Source organism: Nasonia vitripennis, chromosome 3 (assembly GCF_009193385.2).
Source record: "Nasonia vitripennis strain AsymCx chromosome 3, Nvit_psr_1.1, whole genome shotgun sequence".
Taxonomy (NCBI): domain Eukaryota; kingdom Metazoa; phylum Arthropoda; class Insecta; order Hymenoptera; family Pteromalidae; genus Nasonia; species Nasonia vitripennis.
Genome location: NC_045759.1, coordinates 388434 through 406606, shown reverse-complemented (window position 1 = coordinate 406606; position 18173 = coordinate 388434). Strand labels below are relative to the sequence as shown.

The 18173-nt window shown below is 32.3% G+C and overlaps 7 protein-coding genes across 21 annotated transcripts; 3 read left to right on the top strand and 4 right to left on the bottom strand.

The window, feature by feature from the left end:
- Positions 1-309: 309 nt before the first annotated feature.
- LOC100120077 (integrator complex subunit 14) lies at positions 310-3950 on the bottom strand. 2 transcript variants are annotated; one of them, XM_001603704.6, is made up of 7 exons: positions 3244-3802; positions 2852-3173; positions 2582-2793; positions 2246-2500; positions 1840-2175; positions 1526-1758; positions 310-1330 (listed from the first exon to the last, which is right to left on the bottom strand). In XM_001603704.6, the coding sequence occupies exons 1-6, from the start codon at positions 3418-3420 to the stop codon at positions 1531-1533; spliced, it is 1530 nt and encodes a 509-aa protein (XP_001603754.1). In that variant the 5' UTR covers positions 3421-3802; the 3' UTR covers positions 310-1330; positions 1526-1530. The 2 variants fall into 2 exon arrangements, with proteins under 2 accessions (XP_001603754.1, XP_016840081.1); XM_016984592.3 differs by having other exon boundaries at positions 310-1758; positions 3244-3950.
- LOC100120114 (pyroglutamyl-peptidase 1) lies at positions 502-1674 on the top strand. 2 transcript variants are annotated; one of them, XM_001603734.6, is made up of 3 exons: positions 502-557; positions 672-950; positions 1030-1502. In XM_001603734.6, the coding sequence occupies exons 2-3, from the start codon at positions 735-737 to the stop codon at positions 1420-1422; spliced, it is 609 nt and encodes a 202-aa protein (XP_001603784.1). In that variant the 5' UTR covers positions 502-557; positions 672-734; the 3' UTR covers positions 1423-1502. The 2 variants fall into 2 exon arrangements, with proteins under 2 accessions (XP_001603784.1, XP_031782601.1); XM_031926741.2 differs by having other exon boundaries at positions 523-950; positions 1030-1674.
- Positions 3758-6306, top strand: LOC100679816. Its single transcript, XM_016984586.3, has 4 exons — positions 3758-5328; positions 5407-5705; positions 5786-5903; positions 6033-6306. The coding sequence occupies exons 1-4, from the start codon at positions 4192-4194 to the stop codon at positions 6156-6158; spliced, it is 1680 nt and encodes a 559-aa protein (XP_016840075.1). The 5' UTR covers positions 3758-4191; the 3' UTR covers positions 6159-6306.
- A 19-nt stretch (positions 6307-6325) lies between these two features.
- Positions 6326-8597, top strand: LOC103315296. 5 transcript variants are annotated; one of them, XM_016984591.2, is made up of 5 exons: positions 6326-6435; positions 7410-7699; positions 7782-8080; positions 8164-8281; positions 8363-8597. In XM_016984591.2, exons 1-5 carry the CDS (start codon positions 6417-6419, stop codon positions 8450-8452), a joined length of 816 nt encoding a protein of 271 aa, XP_016840080.1. In that variant the 5' UTR covers positions 6326-6416; the 3' UTR covers positions 8453-8597. The 5 variants fall into 5 exon arrangements, with proteins under 5 accessions (XP_016840080.1, XP_016840079.1, XP_016840078.1 ...); XM_016984590.3 differs by having other exon boundaries at positions 6428-6634; XM_016984589.3 differs by having other exon boundaries at positions 6428-6686.
- Positions 8598-8697: 100 nt separating this feature from the next.
- On the bottom strand, positions 8698-10113 carry LOC100679779 (TM2 domain-containing protein almondex). Of its 2 annotated transcripts, none has more exons than XM_031926735.2 (6): positions 9895-10113; positions 9734-9792; positions 9512-9652; positions 9265-9386; positions 9036-9179; positions 8698-8952 (listed from the first exon to the last, which is right to left on the bottom strand). In XM_031926735.2, the coding sequence occupies exons 1-6, from the start codon at positions 9986-9988 to the stop codon at positions 8817-8819; spliced, it is 696 nt and encodes a 231-aa protein (XP_031782595.1). In that variant the 5' UTR covers positions 9989-10113; the 3' UTR covers positions 8698-8816. The 2 variants fall into 2 exon arrangements, 1 of the variants encoding a protein (XP_031782595.1); XR_004344735.1 differs by having other exon boundaries at positions 8791-8952; positions 9730-9792; positions 9895-10109.
- Positions 10114-10282: 169 nt separating this feature from the next.
- On the bottom strand, positions 10283-11752 carry LOC100679222. The gene is made up of 5 exons (XM_031926744.2): positions 11585-11752; positions 11292-11386; positions 11113-11203; positions 10954-11028; positions 10283-10873 (listed from the first exon to the last, which is right to left on the bottom strand). The coding sequence occupies exons 3-5, from the start codon at positions 11173-11175 to the stop codon at positions 10448-10450; spliced, it is 564 nt and encodes a 187-aa protein (XP_031782604.1). The 5' UTR covers positions 11176-11203; positions 11292-11386; positions 11585-11752; the 3' UTR covers positions 10283-10447.
- Positions 11753-13099: 1347 nt separating this feature from the next.
- Positions 13100-18092, bottom strand: LOC100679747. Of its 8 annotated transcripts, none has more exons than XM_031926740.2 (4): positions 17180-18092; positions 15971-16228; positions 15526-15720; positions 13100-15138 (listed from the first exon to the last, which is right to left on the bottom strand). In XM_031926740.2, the coding sequence occupies exons 2-4, from the start codon at positions 16211-16213 to the stop codon at positions 14965-14967; spliced, it is 612 nt and encodes a 203-aa protein (XP_031782600.1). In that variant the 5' UTR covers positions 16214-16228; positions 17180-18092; the 3' UTR covers positions 13100-14964. The 8 variants fall into 8 exon arrangements, with proteins under 8 accessions (XP_031782600.1, XP_032453983.1, XP_032453984.1 ...); XM_032598092.1 differs by having other exon boundaries at positions 13100-15192; positions 17800-18089; XM_032598093.1 differs by having other exon boundaries at positions 13100-15192; positions 17584-18080.
- Between the last annotated feature and the right edge of the window lie 81 nt (positions 18093-18173).

The window sequence follows — 18173 nt, the reverse complement described above, 5'->3', positions numbered from 1 at the left end:
AGTCCTGGAGTTTCACGGAAAATTGCTGAGCTATTAATGTATAAAATATTGAAAAATTTGCACGTCGATTATATAGATGTTTCTGTAAAACACCTCGGTAAACGACAGCCATTGCCATGGCATTGTATGTATGTGGATACTGCATGCATACATTATTACAAATATTTACATACAAAGTAAATCTAACTGATAATAGAAACGATGATTAATATTATTAATAATATATAATACTATAAAAAATATATATTATATTGAATCGATAATATTGAATGAGATGCAATTTTTGGTACAATAAATTCAAGAAATCCATTGATGTTGTTCAGATTTCAGCCTAAAATTTTTTTTTTAATTTATTATTATAATTTTTTTAATATACAGCAAGAATCATTTAATTTAAATGTCTTGATTCAAAAAGATAAAATCTTTTCTTATTTAAATATAATACGTATATACTCTTATCAAAACTTATTCATACATACATACATGTATATGTATGTGCAATCTATATATACAACAATGTAAGAACAGAGCTATACACCAACGTATCTTTAATACAGGTAAAACTAACCTATACAATGCATGCAACATTTTGTTTTTATCAATTCCTTCATTTTTTTGGTTTTATAACTTTATAAATCAGTCAGATATTTTTCTTTTTGCAAATCTTTAAGTTTATACATTTGTACACTCATAAGCGACCAAGGCTTTTTATACTATTTAAATTAATATCAACAATGGAAAACGAAGTACAGACTACAGTTTTAGTAACTGGATTTGGTCCATTTGGGAATTACAAGGTAAATCCTAGTTGGGAAGCAGTTAAATTACTTCCAAAATTATTTGATGAATCAGAAAAATCGGACATAAAGTTAATCATAGAAGAAATAGCTGTTGCATATGAAAGTGTATCTTCAAAAGTAAAAGAATTGTGGCAAAAGCATAGACCATCTGTAAGTAATGAAATAACAAATCAATCGTTTATTTTCCTTAGTCAATACTTTAACAACGATTTTTAAATATTTTCCTTAGATAATCGTTCATGTTGGAGTAAGTTATGTAGCAAATTGTTTAACAATTGAATGCCAAGCCAATAGCAAAGGCTATAATAGGCCTGATGTATTTGATAAATGTCCTAAAGAAGAAAACATTGATCATATTACTTTAAAAACTAAATGCAATGTTCAAGACTTGTGTGAAATTGTCAGTAAAAAACTGGAAGATCAGAATTGTAAAGTTTGCATTTCCTATGATGCTGGAAGATATTTATGTGAATATATTTATTATCAATCGCTTTCCATAGAAGAACCTCAAGTTCTTTTTATTCATGTTCCTGAAACAAAAATTTATCCAATTGAAAAAACTGCTCAAGGACTTTTTGAAATTCTTGTACAGCTGATTGCATGTACATGCAACAATAAATGAAGAGCACAAAAATAGGCTTAGAGTGTATTTTTATACAATTTTACAAATATGTTTCAAATATATGTTTACTTAAAAAACTATTTAAACTACAACTTATGATTACTCAGCCTATTGTTCTCCAAGAGTAAATTTCGTTTTAAGTGGTGCAATATTGTTTTTAAGTTCTCGTGAGTATGGTTTCCTTAGTTCATCAGCAACATGTCCCATTTGTATTGAGCAATCTGGATGAAAAGAGTTTGATAAAACTGTACATTCTCTATCAAAAACAATTGCCATCTGTGTGAGCAACTCAACGAAACCCAGTGATAAAGCTGCTCGTCGAAGTCTGTTGAGTTCCTGTAAAACAAAATTTGTATAATGGTAAAATTTATTCTTAGTTTTACAAAAATTTATACGAATTTTTTCATTTGAACTTACTTTGTAAAAGTTTTGCGTTTTTTCTGGTAACTTTCTCGCGTGTCTGAGGATTTTTTGAATATCAGATTGCAAACCAACAACTCGAATCCAAGAGGGAGCATTTTGTGAATAACTTCTTTTCTCTGCTGGTCTGACAGGGAAAGGAGGGTTTTCCATTTTTGAACTTACTAGATCCATGGGTCCTAAATTTTTTAAATTTCCTAACCAAGGAACGGCATCTGTACCATGTTCTAGTACTGTCAGCATTAAATTAGATTTCTTTTTGGTATCAGCCCAGGAGTAAATAAATCCATACCAATCTGTATTTAACATACACAAAGCTGCCATGTTCTCAACCTAAAGAAAAAAGCAATTTAAATTAGAAATGATTTTCTTTTATTCTAATGATACTAGTATACTTTTTTACTTTTAATGCTCCATGTAATAAAACACAAAACGAGGGTGTTTTGCCTTCATCTGTAATTTCTTCTATATCCGAATCCTCTTCTAAGGATACACCTTGCATGCTTTGGGTTTTTTCAGTTGGCAGAGGTAGCACTAAATGTCTAGATACTGAAGTTGGACTACTAACATCTGCTACAGATATAAAACCGCATATCTCAATAGTTTTTGAAATAGTGAGTCCCATTGCAACTTCAAAATCAGCTGTTTTATTGTATGGCTACAATGTAAATTATATTACAAGAAGATTAAACGAAAAAATAAATTAACAAATAAACAAAAATATTTGATTGTTATTTACAGTTGGAGGTGGTGACAATAAAATACGAGACCCCAAATGTCCACATTTTAAATAGCCTTGGAAAGATACATAGTTTGTTTCTGCTAATTTTTTAAAGCAATTTGCAACCGATGTCTTGGATAAAGAACCTTCAGGTACCAAAACCATACTATCATTACCTGCTAGATCAGCTAGCCTTTGATATAACGGCAAGGCATTGATGAAACTTGGATCTGCATTAATTTCATGATTAATATAACATCAAATTCTCTATGTATAAATATCTCTTACCTGATTGATTGGCCAAGCAAACAAGTGTGAGTTTTCCAGGATATGGAAAAGGCAGAGGAAAAGGGTTCTCTCTTGAAAAATTTGTCGAGTTCAAGGAATCCCCTAGTGACATGGGTCCTACTCCTGGATTGCCATCAGTGATCAAAATTACTTGGCACGCTGTTGTACTGCCCCACTCAGAAATCACGTTAGTATTTACACCATGCAGAACTGTCTCTATACAGGTTTTATCACATTCCTCGATATTTTGGAGTTTAGTCCTTATTGCATCATAGTCCCGAGTAAATGGGCTCACAACTTCATAAAGTGAAGAGAATACAATCTGAAAGCAGCAATCATTTTAAATGTATATCATTAAATTAAAATTTGTGAGTGAAAATAATAAATCTTACCAAAGAAACGAATTCGAGTTTCGAATGAGTCTGTAGATATTGAAGAATAGTGTTGATGCCTTGGACAGCTAAGTGATGCCTGGTCAATTGTTCACTTTGCAATCCTTCTCCAACATTAGACCCAACAACCGGTCTCCGCATCGAAAGCGAAACGTCTAAGGCTATGACTGTAGGCATTTTTGTCTTTTTTTTACGCCACAAAAAGAAATAATAGATACACTTATTCTTTTGCTAAAACATAATACTAAGCTCGTAAAGGTTAGAAATATATAGTTGTAACTGCATTTAAATCACTTGTAGCCATGTGCGAATTCTATTTTAATATTCAAGTACATGAAAATAAGCAGTTTTCATGTCTTATAATCTTCTCCGGAAAATAATGCGAGTTATACTTAAATCAAAGGTGCTTGAACCTTGAACACAAACAGCCGCGCGGGTGCCGCTTATGGTGACACTTATATCTTATATGTTATGGTGCTTTCCACAATCGAATTTGAGCGACCGTCGCTCGTACAGTCGTACCTAAGTATAACTACAAACCAAGCTGTCGATTGTACTACGCCATACGCCAATGGCCAACTCGAGTGATTTGCAGTCGAACCGCAGGCAGTGCGGGTACAGTGCACGAGGCTTGGATTGGCAGCAGTGACAAAATCGCCTATAGGCGGTATATTTTTACGTTTACTCAATTGTGGAAAGCGCCTGCGGCCTGTATGTCAGGTTTATCGGTTAGGTTATGTACGCTTATTTACGTTCCAAACACAGCGCAGCGCACAGTGGTTAAGTTGCCAGATATAATATATATACATATATATATATATATATATATGTATATAATAACAGAAGAGATGAAATCGTATAAAAAAGCGGTGATTATTAAATAAGTGAGAAAATATTTAATAAATTTGCTTTTCCATAGAGAATTACAGCACAAATTTGTCGACTGAGATGTTAAACTTAACGTGTGTAATACGTTGCAAAACGCTTTTTATGGCAAAAGTACTACGCCGCGGTCTGAGCAGTGCTCGATTTAAGGAATCCTTGCAATATCGTATTTTGAATTATTTCGAGACTTCACGAAAAAGTCAGCAAACGGCTCAGCAATGTGAAATTTCGGCGCAATCGAAAGACATTGTTCCTACAATTAATAATGATTTGCTCGATCCAAACCAAGCAAAAAAATTAGATACCATTTATCGCGAGTTTGAACATATATTGACGATAAATGATATACATTTGGTCCAAGAAATGATAGAAAATCTTGATTTACAATGTTTTGCATTAATAAATTCATTGAAGTTTTCAGAAATTTTAACTTTGATGACTGAATTTTTCAAAGTTGCTCCAACACAGTTCGTAAAATCTTTTTTCTACAACAGGTCTATTTCTATTCTAATTAAGGCTGCAGAAAATAAAAGTTTAACTAACCATGAAAGTGTACAGCTCTTATACTTTATTTCACTTCACAAAGAAAACAGTGCCAATTACATAGATTACCTGAAGCCATTATTACCAGACATGAATGACTTACCTTTATTTGAGAAATGTATCACTGCTCAATCATTTTATAAAACATCTACAAAATTGCAACTTCGCCAATCCAGACTATTGGAGCAATTAATAGAACAGGACTTTGAACAATTGATTGGTGATCCAATGTTACTTGTAACAATATGTAAAGCAATAATATTAAGTGAACCAAGCAATGAACTGACTTTGAAACATTTAAGTAAAGCAATTATTGAATTAAAAGAACCATTAAATTTTAATAGCGTGGCTCATGTTTTGAGATTGTATGCGGAAACTCTTCTATTTGAACCAAAACCCATAGATAAGTTGGTAAAATGCGGAATTGACATCATTGCAAAAGATTTGGAGCATGGAAAACATACTCTAAGTATACCCGATGTAGATACGTTTTTATGGAGTATCAGTTATTTAGGTATAACTTTGACATTAAGTGAGAAATTGATACTTCGAACATGGATTGAACAAAACCTGAGAAAATACAAAACTAGAGAAAATTTAGGATATCTTGTGAATAGTCTTCTATGTCTGCATATGCTTCGAGATTGGAGTACTAAGGTGATTAATAAAATTTGAGTTACAGCTTTAAACAATACATTGATGATAATACTTACATTTTAAATTAATATTTTTTAGGTAATTAAAAATTGTCTTGGAGAACGAACATTTGAGCCAATCTTTTATGATAAGTTTCATTGGAAAGTGCAGTCTAGATTGCAATTGCTTATAAGTCAAATTCGTCTAGAAATGAAAATGCAAGTACCCCATTCATTATCAAAACAAATTAAAATTGGATTCACTCCATCGCAAAATCTACAAGCAGTGGTAGAAGTTGGATTCTCATTAGCTAATAAAGGAATTATCAAAGACGCTATTATTGAATGTCCAATCAAAACCTTAATTATACCAGGAGTAACAATAACTACTAAAAAGGAGTAAATTTTATACATTTTATTTATAAAAAAATTTTCTTTTTATTTGCCAGATAATTAATTTAATAAACTTTTTTATTTAGCACATATCACGTTGATGTGTTGGATAATTTGACATGCTTAAAAAACACTAATATACCAAATGGTTTGACAAACTTGAAATTACGTCTTCTGTCTCGATTGAGATATCGACAAATTTTAGTAAGTATTTTTTTGTAGAATTTTTTAAGTTAATTCCATATTAGTTGCATTATGGTTTACATTGCTTTAGTACATTATTGTTTGTCATATTTATTTATTTTTTTTTTATAATTCATTAAATTTCTTCAGATACCAGGACAAATATTTAAAGAAAATCCAGAAAAAGTACCATTAATTGTTGAGGAAAAAATAAGGAATAGTATAAAGTATGGAAGAGCATCTGAATTATTTTCTGAAAATATCACAGAAATTTAATCTAATTTTTTACACATTCAATAATGATAGCATTGATAGCTATTATAAGCCTATCACATGTATGATAATTTGTAAAAAGATTTATAGTGTTTGTTGATTAGTTATTAAATAAATTCATTTAATAAAAATTTGTAGATAAGATTTAAAACTGTTAGATAATGTTTTAATTATATTGTTGCCTTATTGTCAATCTCAGAGTCAGATATAAACGACTTTTGTACAGGGTCCAGGTGGCGCATGATTTTGCACATACCTTGAATGTGTATCCTACCTATGGGTAAGTGTAGGTATATATGCAGCGTTAAAAATAAGGTTATGTTGCATTATTTACATTCTTTATCGCCTGCTTCTGCTATACTAAGTACTCAAGTACTCTCGGTTAAATGACCAAGTAATGCAATTTTAAATCAAGTTTCGATTCTGACATGTTAAAAAGCATACTTTCAATGCATGGAAAATGCAAATTAATCTTAAGAGTAATCGCGTTTCGTAATTTAAGCGAAACAAAATATCAGGAATCTTTTCAGTGTAGAATAATAGATTATTTTGAAAGTATATGGAATGCACAAAAATTTAATCAGCAATTTGAAGTATCGTCGCAAATAAAAGAAAAATTTTGCGACGCTAGTGCTACAATAGAAAAATATGAATCTCTTGACAAATACTTGAAGCAACTGTTAAATACAAGAGATTTGAATATCAATGAAAACTCGATAGATTATCTTGATATGCAATGCTCTTCATTAGTACATTTCCTAAGACACTCAGAAGTTTTAAGTTTATTAAATGCCTTTTTAAAAGTCGCTCCATACAGATTTAAAATGACCGATTCTTATAACAAATCAATGCCTATTCTACTTGAGGCTGTGGGAAACGAACTATTAAATAATCATCAATTGGTTCAAGTTTTATTTTTTCTATCTTTAAATAAGGACAAAAGTGCCAGTTCTGTTAGTTATTTAAAATCGCACTTGACAAACCTAAAAGACTTACCTTTAATTGAAAAATGCATTGTTGCTCAAGCCTTTTACAAATCATCTGTTAAGCTTGAACAGTACCAGTCTAAGATTTTTGAGCAAGTTTTAGAAAAAGAGTATAATCATTTGATTGCTGATCAAATTTTACTTGTATCGCTCTGCAAAGCTATTCGAATAAGTGGTGCAAGTGATGAATTGAACCTAAAAAAATTAAGCCAAGCTATAATTCATTCAAAAATACCATTTACTTTCACAACTATTGTTCATGTGTTAGGTTTATATGCGGAAGCTCTTATACTGGAACCAAAAGCAATAAATCGATTAGTAAAGGATTCCATAGAAATTATTAAACAAGATGGCATAAAATGTAGTATAAGATTAAAAGATTTGGATAGATTTTTGTGGAGTATAAGTCATTTGGGTTTAACACTAACCTTAAACCAAAAATCAGTTTTGCAAATGTATTTTGAACAAAGGATAAACGAGTATAAAATTAAAGTAAATTTGGGTATTCTGGTAAATAGTGTTTTATGCTTGCATATGCTACAGTGCTGGAATAAAAAGGTGAACAAGTAGAAATATACATAAAAATATTTTGTAATGTAATTTGATATTTCTTAACTTTAATTGGTTTTTGTTGTTATAGGTAATTAAAAACTTGTTAGAGGAAAATATTTTCATGCCAGTGTTTTATGAGAAATATCATTGGAAGATAAGATCCCGCTTGCAGCTACTTATAAGTCTAATTATCATTGAAATGAAATTAGTTGTACCACATAATTTGAAAAAGCAAATAAAAATTTCCTCTAATCCATCCAAATATATAAATGCAGTAGCAGAAATTGCATCATCATTAGTTGAACAAGGAATGATAAGAAATGTTGTCATAGAATGTCCAATAAGAACTCTACAAATTCCAGGAGTCACTTTAATTACTGATAAAAAGTATAACATGAAAATTATTCAAAAAAGTATTGATTTTCTTGAAAAGAAGAGTAATAAAACTGTTTAATTTCATTTTTTTAAAGCATTTATCATATTGATGTACTGGACAATTTAACGTGTTTCCGAAATACCAACATACCCCATGGCTTGATGAAATTAAAAATACGGCTTCTTTCTAGACTAAAATATCGACAAATTGCTGTAAGTATATTTCATTTTTAAACATGTAAATAAAATTTCGAATTTTATAATAAAATGTTGAAATAATTATTTATATACTAGATAAGCAATAGGATGTTCAAGGATTCTGAAGCATTGCATACTGCAATTGAGCTGCTAATTATAAACAGTATAAGTGAGAACAAAACGTAAGAATAAGTTTTAAAATACCTTGAACCATGTGAATAGAATTATGTAAATAAGAACATCTGTACCTGTGTTTAATTACAGAGTGTAAAATGTAAAATATTTCCTATTTTTAATACATAAAAAATATAAAAATTCCTAGTTTCTAAAATGATGTTTACTGACAACCTGTATAAAATTTAATATTTTTTTCTCATCAATAAAAAATTTGTTAAAATTTTAAACTAGCGGACTTTAATAATTATGTCAGATTTTGTTTTTATAAAAATATCAACATTTATTTTGTAATAATAATATATACAGTTTAAACTAATATCAATCAAGCTTATAAATAATTTCAAAACTTTAAAAAAAACGTTAATACTATTTATTAAATGTACAATGAACCATCAGCAGGTCCTAAATACCTCATTGATATTAACATAACATCAATCAATGTCCATACTCCAAGACCACCAAAACTAAACAGTTTACCTATGCCTTCTTGCCAGTGGCCCAAGTAAAACCTAATGTTAAATTTGGAATCACTAATTATTTCAAAAGTTCTTTAGATTCATTCAATTCCTCATTAGTTTCAGATAATTATTACCTGTCTGCTCCAAAACCTCCCAATGTTATGCTTAAGATAAGAGCTGTTGACCATCTGTAACCACCTGTCCAATTGCATGGTAAATTTTTCAAAAATTTTCTTCTTCCCAAACACAGTACATTACTTTTTACTGTGCAGTTTGTGCTATAAAATAATTTTGAATGAATTAATTAATAAAAACTCATTACAATTTTGGCATGTAAATAATTTAAACTGATTTGAGACCTACCGATAATATTGCCGTGGTGATGCAACTGAACTACAAGAATTTTTCTGATGACAATCATGTTCCCACTTCTCAGTTTGATAACAATAACGACAAATATATGGTTTAGCAAAGTTGATTTTGCCCTGAAAATATAATTTAAATATCCACATTGATGTTATTCCTAATGAATCTTGAATGCTTGAATACGAATTCATTAGCAGGAATTTTATTATTAAAATAAATTTCAGGCCACATTAAATATACAAACCACACAATCAATTTGGCTTAGAACAGTACAGTTGGCATTATAAGTAGCACCATAAATACAATTTTGATTGAGACTACATGTTAAACATTCAATGCTTAACTCTGAACATAAACCTCCAGATGGACATGTGCCATACTGTTCCTATAAAATATAATTATTTATAAAGCCTTATTTATCTATTATTTTAATAGAAAAATTGGATTTTATTATAATTATACCTGCCTTTCTAATGTTATAAGCAGGTGTCGAATTTGTATTTATTGCATAATTTGAGATACTTTCTGTAAACAAAATGATTAATTACATTTCTCCAAGTGAAAAAATAAACAAGTCTCACAATTAAAATTCCAATCAAAACAATAACATGGGTTCCAGTGAATCACCTTCATAACCCATATGAGCTTCTCTGACTGATGTTGATAAAATAGCCAAGATTATGTATACCACATTTTTTGCATTAATTCGAATGACGTGCATGCCGGATTGTTATTTAAATATATGCATAAATTAATTTTGAAGATAGCAAAAGCAAAGTACGCGAGTAAACATATAAACCTGACAAACGCTAGCAATCAGGTAAGGTTAAGTAGTTTCCTTTTCTATATATACATAATACATACATGCATGCATATACGCAGCTTATGTATGTATATGTATACACACTTGGATTTGATACCTATATCTACTATTTTACTGACGTTTATTTGATTTAATTAAAATATAGGTACAGTTCACATGGAATTTTCAATGGAAATTTCAATTTTCAATCAAGTTTTTTCTAATCATGCAATTTATTCAAAGTACACGATTATAATAGAATTATTTATTTAACTCTATAAAAAAATCATACTTGCTTAAGATTAAACAAATTAATAATTAACTTTAAAGTACTTGTAGAGTAAACAATATTATAACACAAAGCTAAAACTATCAATTTTATACAAGGGGTTCTTTTTTTATTTCTTTCTTTAACGTATTAAATTTTGAAGACTCATAAACATTTTCTACTCTTCCTGTAATTATTCTTCTTTGTTTGTGTAAATGCCTTTTCTTATCATTAATTTGTTGTATTCTTTTACGCTTTTCAGTGTTTTCATTCTCTAACCGTTTAATATTGATCTTATAAATTTCAATTTTGTAGTCATTCTCGTCAATTTGAAGCTGCTGTTTACTTCTTTCTTTTTCAATATCCCTTATGGTATCTTCAATTTCTTTAATAGTGTAGCGAGCTCTTGAGTCTTCTCTTTCAATAGTCTCCGAGTTATTCATGATTTTAGCTATAAAAACTTTGAGTTTGCAATCTAATGGAGTCAAAATACTTTCAGGCTTTGAACTCACACTTGCCTGCCATCTTTGCCAAAACTAAAATAAAAAAATGCATACAAATTTAACAAAAATTTGTTTGTATGTTTTACTTGATATTAATCTATAGTAAGGCATACATTTTTCCAATTATCTATTGATTTTTCAGGTTTCAAATCGTTCAGTTTTGTCACCAGTTCTTTCCACAATGCTCTCTGTAATTTAGAAATACGTAAAAATTTATAAATTACTATCAAATTTTTTTTGATTCTTATTATATCATAAAAACCACAACTTACTTCATTGTCTTTAGTGCTGCTGTGTGTAATAATTTCTGGATTATCAGAAATAAATTTTAACATATATTCTCTCTGATCCGTTGTAACATGTCTGTAAAATGAATATCATAATAAAGCTCTGATCGGATAATTTTAATAAACAAAAATGATAACTACAGTTTTAGTTTAGATTTTCTAACATCTGAAGAGAATGTTGTGCAAATAGGTGAAGCTTCTGATGAACTTGATAGTTTTGAGTGAGATAGTCTTTCTTCTTCCATGTTGCACACAGTTTCTATTTCACGTTTATAAACTATATTAGTTTTTAGAATAAAAAAAAACATTTTAAATAAATGAAAAATAAATTTTTCTAATATGTCTAAATTTGAATTATTTGCCTGTAATAAAAGTAAAAAAATGCACTTGATGACTGGAAATCAAGCACTAATACTTCTCTAAAAAATCTCGTATTCGGCACGTTTTACTTATCTACCTTGTCACTAGGATAGGCGCGAGCGGCAATTGTCCCCAAGCACGTGCGTACACTGCACTTAGTACTGAGTTTTGTTTCCGGCTCGATTGTTGATTCGCTTAACACGCGTGAACCGGCATCATCTCTCTCGCTCGAACTCCTGTAATATAGTCTTATAAGTACGCCTACTTATACCTCCCTCGCAGTCTCACTAAGTACAAGGAATTCTGAAATCAAGTATATTTTGCTGGTGTCGCTCTCGCGCGCGTTTGTTTTCCTCGGAACGACCCGCATTGACATGGACGGCTCGGGTTGCAGTTGCCGACGATCTTCGTTGTTTTGACGTATAAGGTCAATTTTTTTGAGTCAAGGAATTTTGGGGCACACGTGTGAAGTTTTAATACTAAATAAGAAGCTTGTTTCAAAGCGTGCACTGGATTGCTTATTTCTAAGTAGCAGTAGATTTCAGGTTTGTATTGCTTGGTTTATACGAGTCATTTATAATGATAGTATTAAAGAGCTGTAAACGCACTATATAGTATAATGTGCATGGGAAAAGTTGTTATCAAATAAATAACAGAATCATATATTGCATTTCAGTCGTTTATTATTTTTTTTTTTAATTTTTTGACGTGAAAGTACATAAAAGCAAAAAACATAAAATATAAATAAGTTTTGCCGACAAACGATATACTTTTGATTGTAAATGTGCAATGTAAATCGGCTATGTTACAAAAATGGACGGAGTGAACAAATCATATAGTTGTACGGCCTGCAATGGCTGGAATATTAATATAGCGTTCGTACCACATACACATAAAACTTGAATGCTGGGTTTGAATTTTACTTTCAATCATTTGAATGTTTGTATACATTTAAAATGCACACTCAACTAGAACCAATCCAAGTTCGCAATATCTTTTGTAAAACAAATTACTTACTACAAATAATCTTGGCTTTATCACATGGTGAAAATTATTTTTCTCAAGAGGTCATTTAATACATAAATGAAATGCCCCATATAAATATAGATATTCAGGTCATTTCAAAACATTTCATGATTCACTTGTGCTTTTCCATACGTCCAAAAATCACATACAGTAATGTGAGGATTAAAATAAATGTAAATAATGCAAAACCATATCATAAAAACCTTAAATTTTGTACAATTTCATAATCGTTTGTCAATCAACATTAAAGCCTAAACAAATTATTCAAATAGAAATTTGACAAACTAATTTTGTCACAGCTCCCTTGCTCGTACTTCATATTGATTTAGGAACTCCGAACTGGAAGATCTAAGGCTTTTCTTATTAAAATATATTAACCACATTATTTTACTGTTTATTAACATAAGGTCCGTACAAATAAAAGTAAGAATTATGTACTAAAAAACGTAAAAACAACCATTAAAATAAAGTCTTTGCAAAATTACATGCCTGCAGAGGTAAAAAGTATAAAACAATTAAAATATATGGTTAATGATCTAAGACTTACAACACAACAAGAGAATGTTCTTTTATACAACCACTTGGATAATTTTTAAACAATCCCAAGATTATTATTCTTAAGCAAATTCTTATTCATGTCCCTTATGCATTATTTTTTATTGCTCAGTCACATCGTTCTAGCAATAATTACAAGCACCAAACGATAAGATACATTAATTTTTCTCCTCTCTCATTGCATTTTATTATAAGATTACAATACTAGTGTTTAGCAGAGAACAAAGGGCTGGGTTGGAATAGAGAACAGATATGCTTTGAAAATTATGCAAGTTACTTGAATATTTTGCAGTACAAAAAATTAAAAACAATAAAATTTTATAAACGGGTCATTATAGTCAATCGACTGATTAAACATATGTTAAATATCCGTTCCCTATATTCACTGTGTTTAACAATACTGTTTAACAATATTTTAGGGCCACATTTTCAATTAATTCTCATTTTTGGTATCTACAAATGTAAAATAGTGTATGCTCAAAAAATGCAATTTTCTCAATCGTTTTTTAAATTACTATAATAACTCATTGTGCTGAGATAGTTTATATGCAATCCAATGCTTCTATACTGGTAATGTCATTCTGATTAATATTAAAATTGAGTACCCGATCTCCCTGATTGTCTCTGCTTAGCTGAAAATATGCTTTGTGTACACTTTTTTAAATTATATTTAGTGAAATTTAAACTTTTTTATCTATTTTTTTACCAGTAATATGTGCCAGTAGACTGAAATCTCTACTTAACAAATGCACTTTATTATTTTTGGGTGATGGACATATGTGTCCTTTGTAGTTAAAAATCAAATCAACATTGCTGCTATGTTGTTTGATGCAACTTGAAAATTCGAAAAAATTATTTTCTTTAGTTATATGAGTAAATATTTCAATGATTTTATTTGTTTTTGCTTATTTATAATTCTATCCATCAAAGTCTAAAAAAAATATATTTTCTAAAGTTGATTTTTTTATATGGAGATTGAAAAACTTGCTCTTATTATTTAGTTCATTTGCACTTTAAGATACTTGAGATCTAGATATATATGTAATTGGAAATACATTATAAAGTATGCATAGATACTGTTATTAGCAGTATACCTAAGAGATTCTCTCAATAATGTGAATGCTAATTTTATATATATATATTTATATAAAAAAATTTTAAATATCGAATGACAAATTTCTATGCAATTGTTATTTTTCATTCACAGTAAAAGGCATTAACATAATTATTTTATTTTCCTATCAGCATAATGTAAATAATATGTCAGGAGTGATGAAAAAGTTGATTATTTAGCAAAATGCATATATATTTCTATATACATATTATATACTTGGTATAAGTTTGAAGCAATCACTTTTACTATACATATATAAAAAATTTGAATATTTTATACATTCAACCATCAATAATTCAAAGAAATCAATATCTTTCATAATTGTCTGTAAAAAAGCTAATAAACAGAACTATTAATTTTTACGATTTAAAATTATTAATCGACTTTTTCATTATGTAAACTATACATAAATTCTAGATGAAATAATTCTTCTGGTAATTTGCTACAAACTAATCCAGTTTTTCTTCATCAGTGTGATGTTTATTGCCGCAACCAAGGATGGGCTAGTTTTAAGATTTCAATTCTTATGAAATTATCAATTAAATTTCTTTAACTATGAAAATGTTTAGAAATGAGAAAAAGGAATTTGTTTGCACATCTCATTAGATATCGAGCGAAAGTAAGTGACTTTTACATTGCTATATCTAACTATCAAACTGCGTAAACCCATCCTTGGTTTTGAACTATCTACTTATACGAGTCAATGAAGAAAGAAAGGAAGAAAAGAAATTGACCTCGCGACGCCTGCTCATCTTAGGCCTAATCAATGCAGATATTTTTACTCAGCCAGGTATTTGACTAGTGATGGTACTGGGCCCTGTGACTTGTTGCGAGTCCTCCATGAGGGTGTGTGTCTCCTCTTCCTGATCCGACATTGGAATAGCGGTGGAAACCTCTAGGCTGTTAACTTGCTTGGATTTCAGCTGGCTAGGCAGCTCAGTTAGTACTGGCCCGTACTGCGAAGTGGAACCCACCAGCAAGTCAGTCGATGGATTCAAACCGCCCAACATCTTTATAATATTCAATAGCAACGCGCGTTATAACATGAGGTTAAAAGAAAAAAGGGGGGATGGATGCAAAAACAGCGATAAAAGAAAAATATAGAAGCATATAAAGCAAGTACATAATTTGTAATTGATTCTTTATTGTTCTTGTGCAACTGAGAATTTTGTTTACTTGGTATTCTTGGACAATTGACTTGAATGTTTCAACACACGTGCATGCACACACACACACACACACACAAACATATACATACATTCAAGTTAATTGCAAATTGAAATAAACAAGTAATTCAAATATCTCTCTATCCGCACAACAAGTTTATGGCTAGATAAACCCACCTGACCACTGTTGCTTGTCATTCCACCTCTAGGTGACTTTCCACGTCGGAAGAATCGCAGCCAAGCCCAGATGAATCCCATCAAGAGACCAAGCAACATCATAGCCGCACCTACAGCTATAGATGCTCTTGCTCCATCTTCTGAATGTTCTTTTATTTCTGTGTTCGAGTCCTTGGCAGGGGTTGTTCCATCAATCTGCAGGTAAGCACAGTAAGATTAATTCAATTAGTTTAAATAACTTTAGTATATCTAGATGGCTTATAGGCAAATTGTACAAGAAATCTATTTTTCATTTAGAATGCTATGTGAAATTTAAAAAAATTGTTACCTTGTATTCCACCAAGGTTCAAAAAGTATCAGGTCTTTATAAAAATGCTCAAATCTCCAAGAGAAAAAACTATTTCCATTCATAAATGATTTAATAGAGTGCACTCTATGCTAATACCTTCTTTGGTGTACTAGCTTGGTCATCAGCAGAAACCAAGTTAACAAGCATCGTTGTGAGTCCAGCAATGAATGCTGCAACAGCAACTGAAAACAGTACCCACTCAAGCCAATTTCTGGTGCTGAACTTGTGCCTGGACATGATCCTAGAGAAGCTACTCCTGATTCCAAGTCTGCTCCCATCTCGAGTGTCATAGGCATAGCCCACGGTTGTGGGTTGGTAGACTGCTCCACTTTCAGGCATTTTAATCAGTGCACTCTAAAATAAGATGGCAAATTAGTTTATCGCACAATTCATCACCATCTCAGACTGTTTTGTTCTCTTGATTTGGGCCAAGACTAAAGCAACGCGTGGTTTTCATTTATGGTCCATAAGAAAAAATAGGGTATGCGTTACTACAGTCTGCAATCAGGGATGACTCATTGCCTCTTGGAGCTTGGTTATCGCGAATCGATAGACTGTCGCTTATCTTATCAATCTAGAGAACATTCCTGATCTCTGATGCCACCTGGGCACTTGTAACACCAAGCAAACCAAAAATAGATTCTCAATCTCATTATACAATTGCAATCGAATTAAAGGAGTGACAGATGCACAAAAAAACAGTGCAGCAGATGTTTCAAGGCATTCTAGTTATAGACGTGGCCAGCGACGATAAGGCGGCTCGATATTCATTACATAAAAGTTAAATAACGCTCTTCATGAATCACCCCGAGGAATTCCTATAGTTTCTCCGCAATTAGCAATAGCGACAACCCTCGAGATTATCGGGCTGACCGATCGCTCGCGCGCGCGCCGCATCCTTATCTTATTCTGGCCACTCGAAAACACAAAACACCATTGACCTTTGAAAAAGCGTGTAGATATAATCTATAGGTATACAGCTAGAGTCTGTTCGATTAAAATATACGTCGACGCAGCCGAGCTGATGCAGAGTAGAGGCAGAAGCGCGAAATAGCGCGCAATAAACAAACAAAGAGTGCAAGAGAACCGCGAGGACAGGTTCCCTCTCTCGCGCACAGAAAAAAAAACAACTATACCGCATCTCGCGACTCTCGCGAGCTCGTCGCATGCACACACGCACACTGCACCGCAGCTTTAAGGTTATGATCGATCCCCCGTGTATACACGTACGCATATACGTTCTCTCTCCGTCCGCGTACTTATACTTATAGCTATGTAATACAATAAAATTGCGCTCGGACGTACAAAAGGTCGCGAGTCGAGGTGTGGGTGCGTGAGAGTTGTCAAGTTGGCTGAAAGAGCACGGGGGCTGCAGCAGTGCGGTCTTTCTCTCCGCTCACGTCGTCGCGCCGCGCTGCATCGTCGAGTCGAGTCCCCGCGAAAGCAGCCGCAGCACCGCGTTCAGACGATAGGTATAAGGTACTCGTGAAAAGGAGATTCGGAGCGCGAGTGAGCGAGCTGCCGCTTCTTTCTCCAGCTCGAGCTGCTCGAGTAGACTGCTGCGCGCCGCTGTGTGCGTGTCCGACGCGGCGGCGATGCAGCACACGTATAAGTACGCTACTGGAGAGGATGTGATGCCTCTGTCTTTGTTCTCCGGCGCGTCTCGCTCGCTCTTATTGTGACGTACCTATATAGGTATACCTACCTACCTATAGGTATTTCTCTAGTTTCGCTCTATTTATCGTTTTGTGGCTTCGCCATTCTACCATACTCTGCGTCCGATTCCGCTGGTATAGTGTTTTTTTTTTCTGCAATTTTTATTGACTGGTCCATTATTTTGTGGGTCGAAGCGGCGAACGTTCGATCGTCCCGCTTTTCTTTTGGCAAACGAGTGCATGCTTATAGGTGGTCCGGTGTCATCGCACCTGTTTCAAAATTCTGACCTCGCGAGCAACTTTTCATTGAATTGGAGAGCTGTTATAGACCGCCCGGAAGTGGCTGCGTTGTACAACGCAGAGAAACCGCTGTCCGGGCTTATCTTTCACGATACACTTTTACTTTCCACACGAGCAGGAGAAAGCTGTATCCGCGTGAACAATCCCGAGCGTTATTTCACGTAGCGTTGATAATAACCAATTGTATTAAAATTAGTCCGCGACTCTTAGAGTTCCATGTGTATGCGCGGCTATAGCCGCGTTCTCCGATCGATCTATGGACTGCAATAGATCGCATCCGTGAACTTGGACGATATCGTATATATATTCCAGCCGCCGCAGCGCGCGCAGAGGTTGGCTGGTTG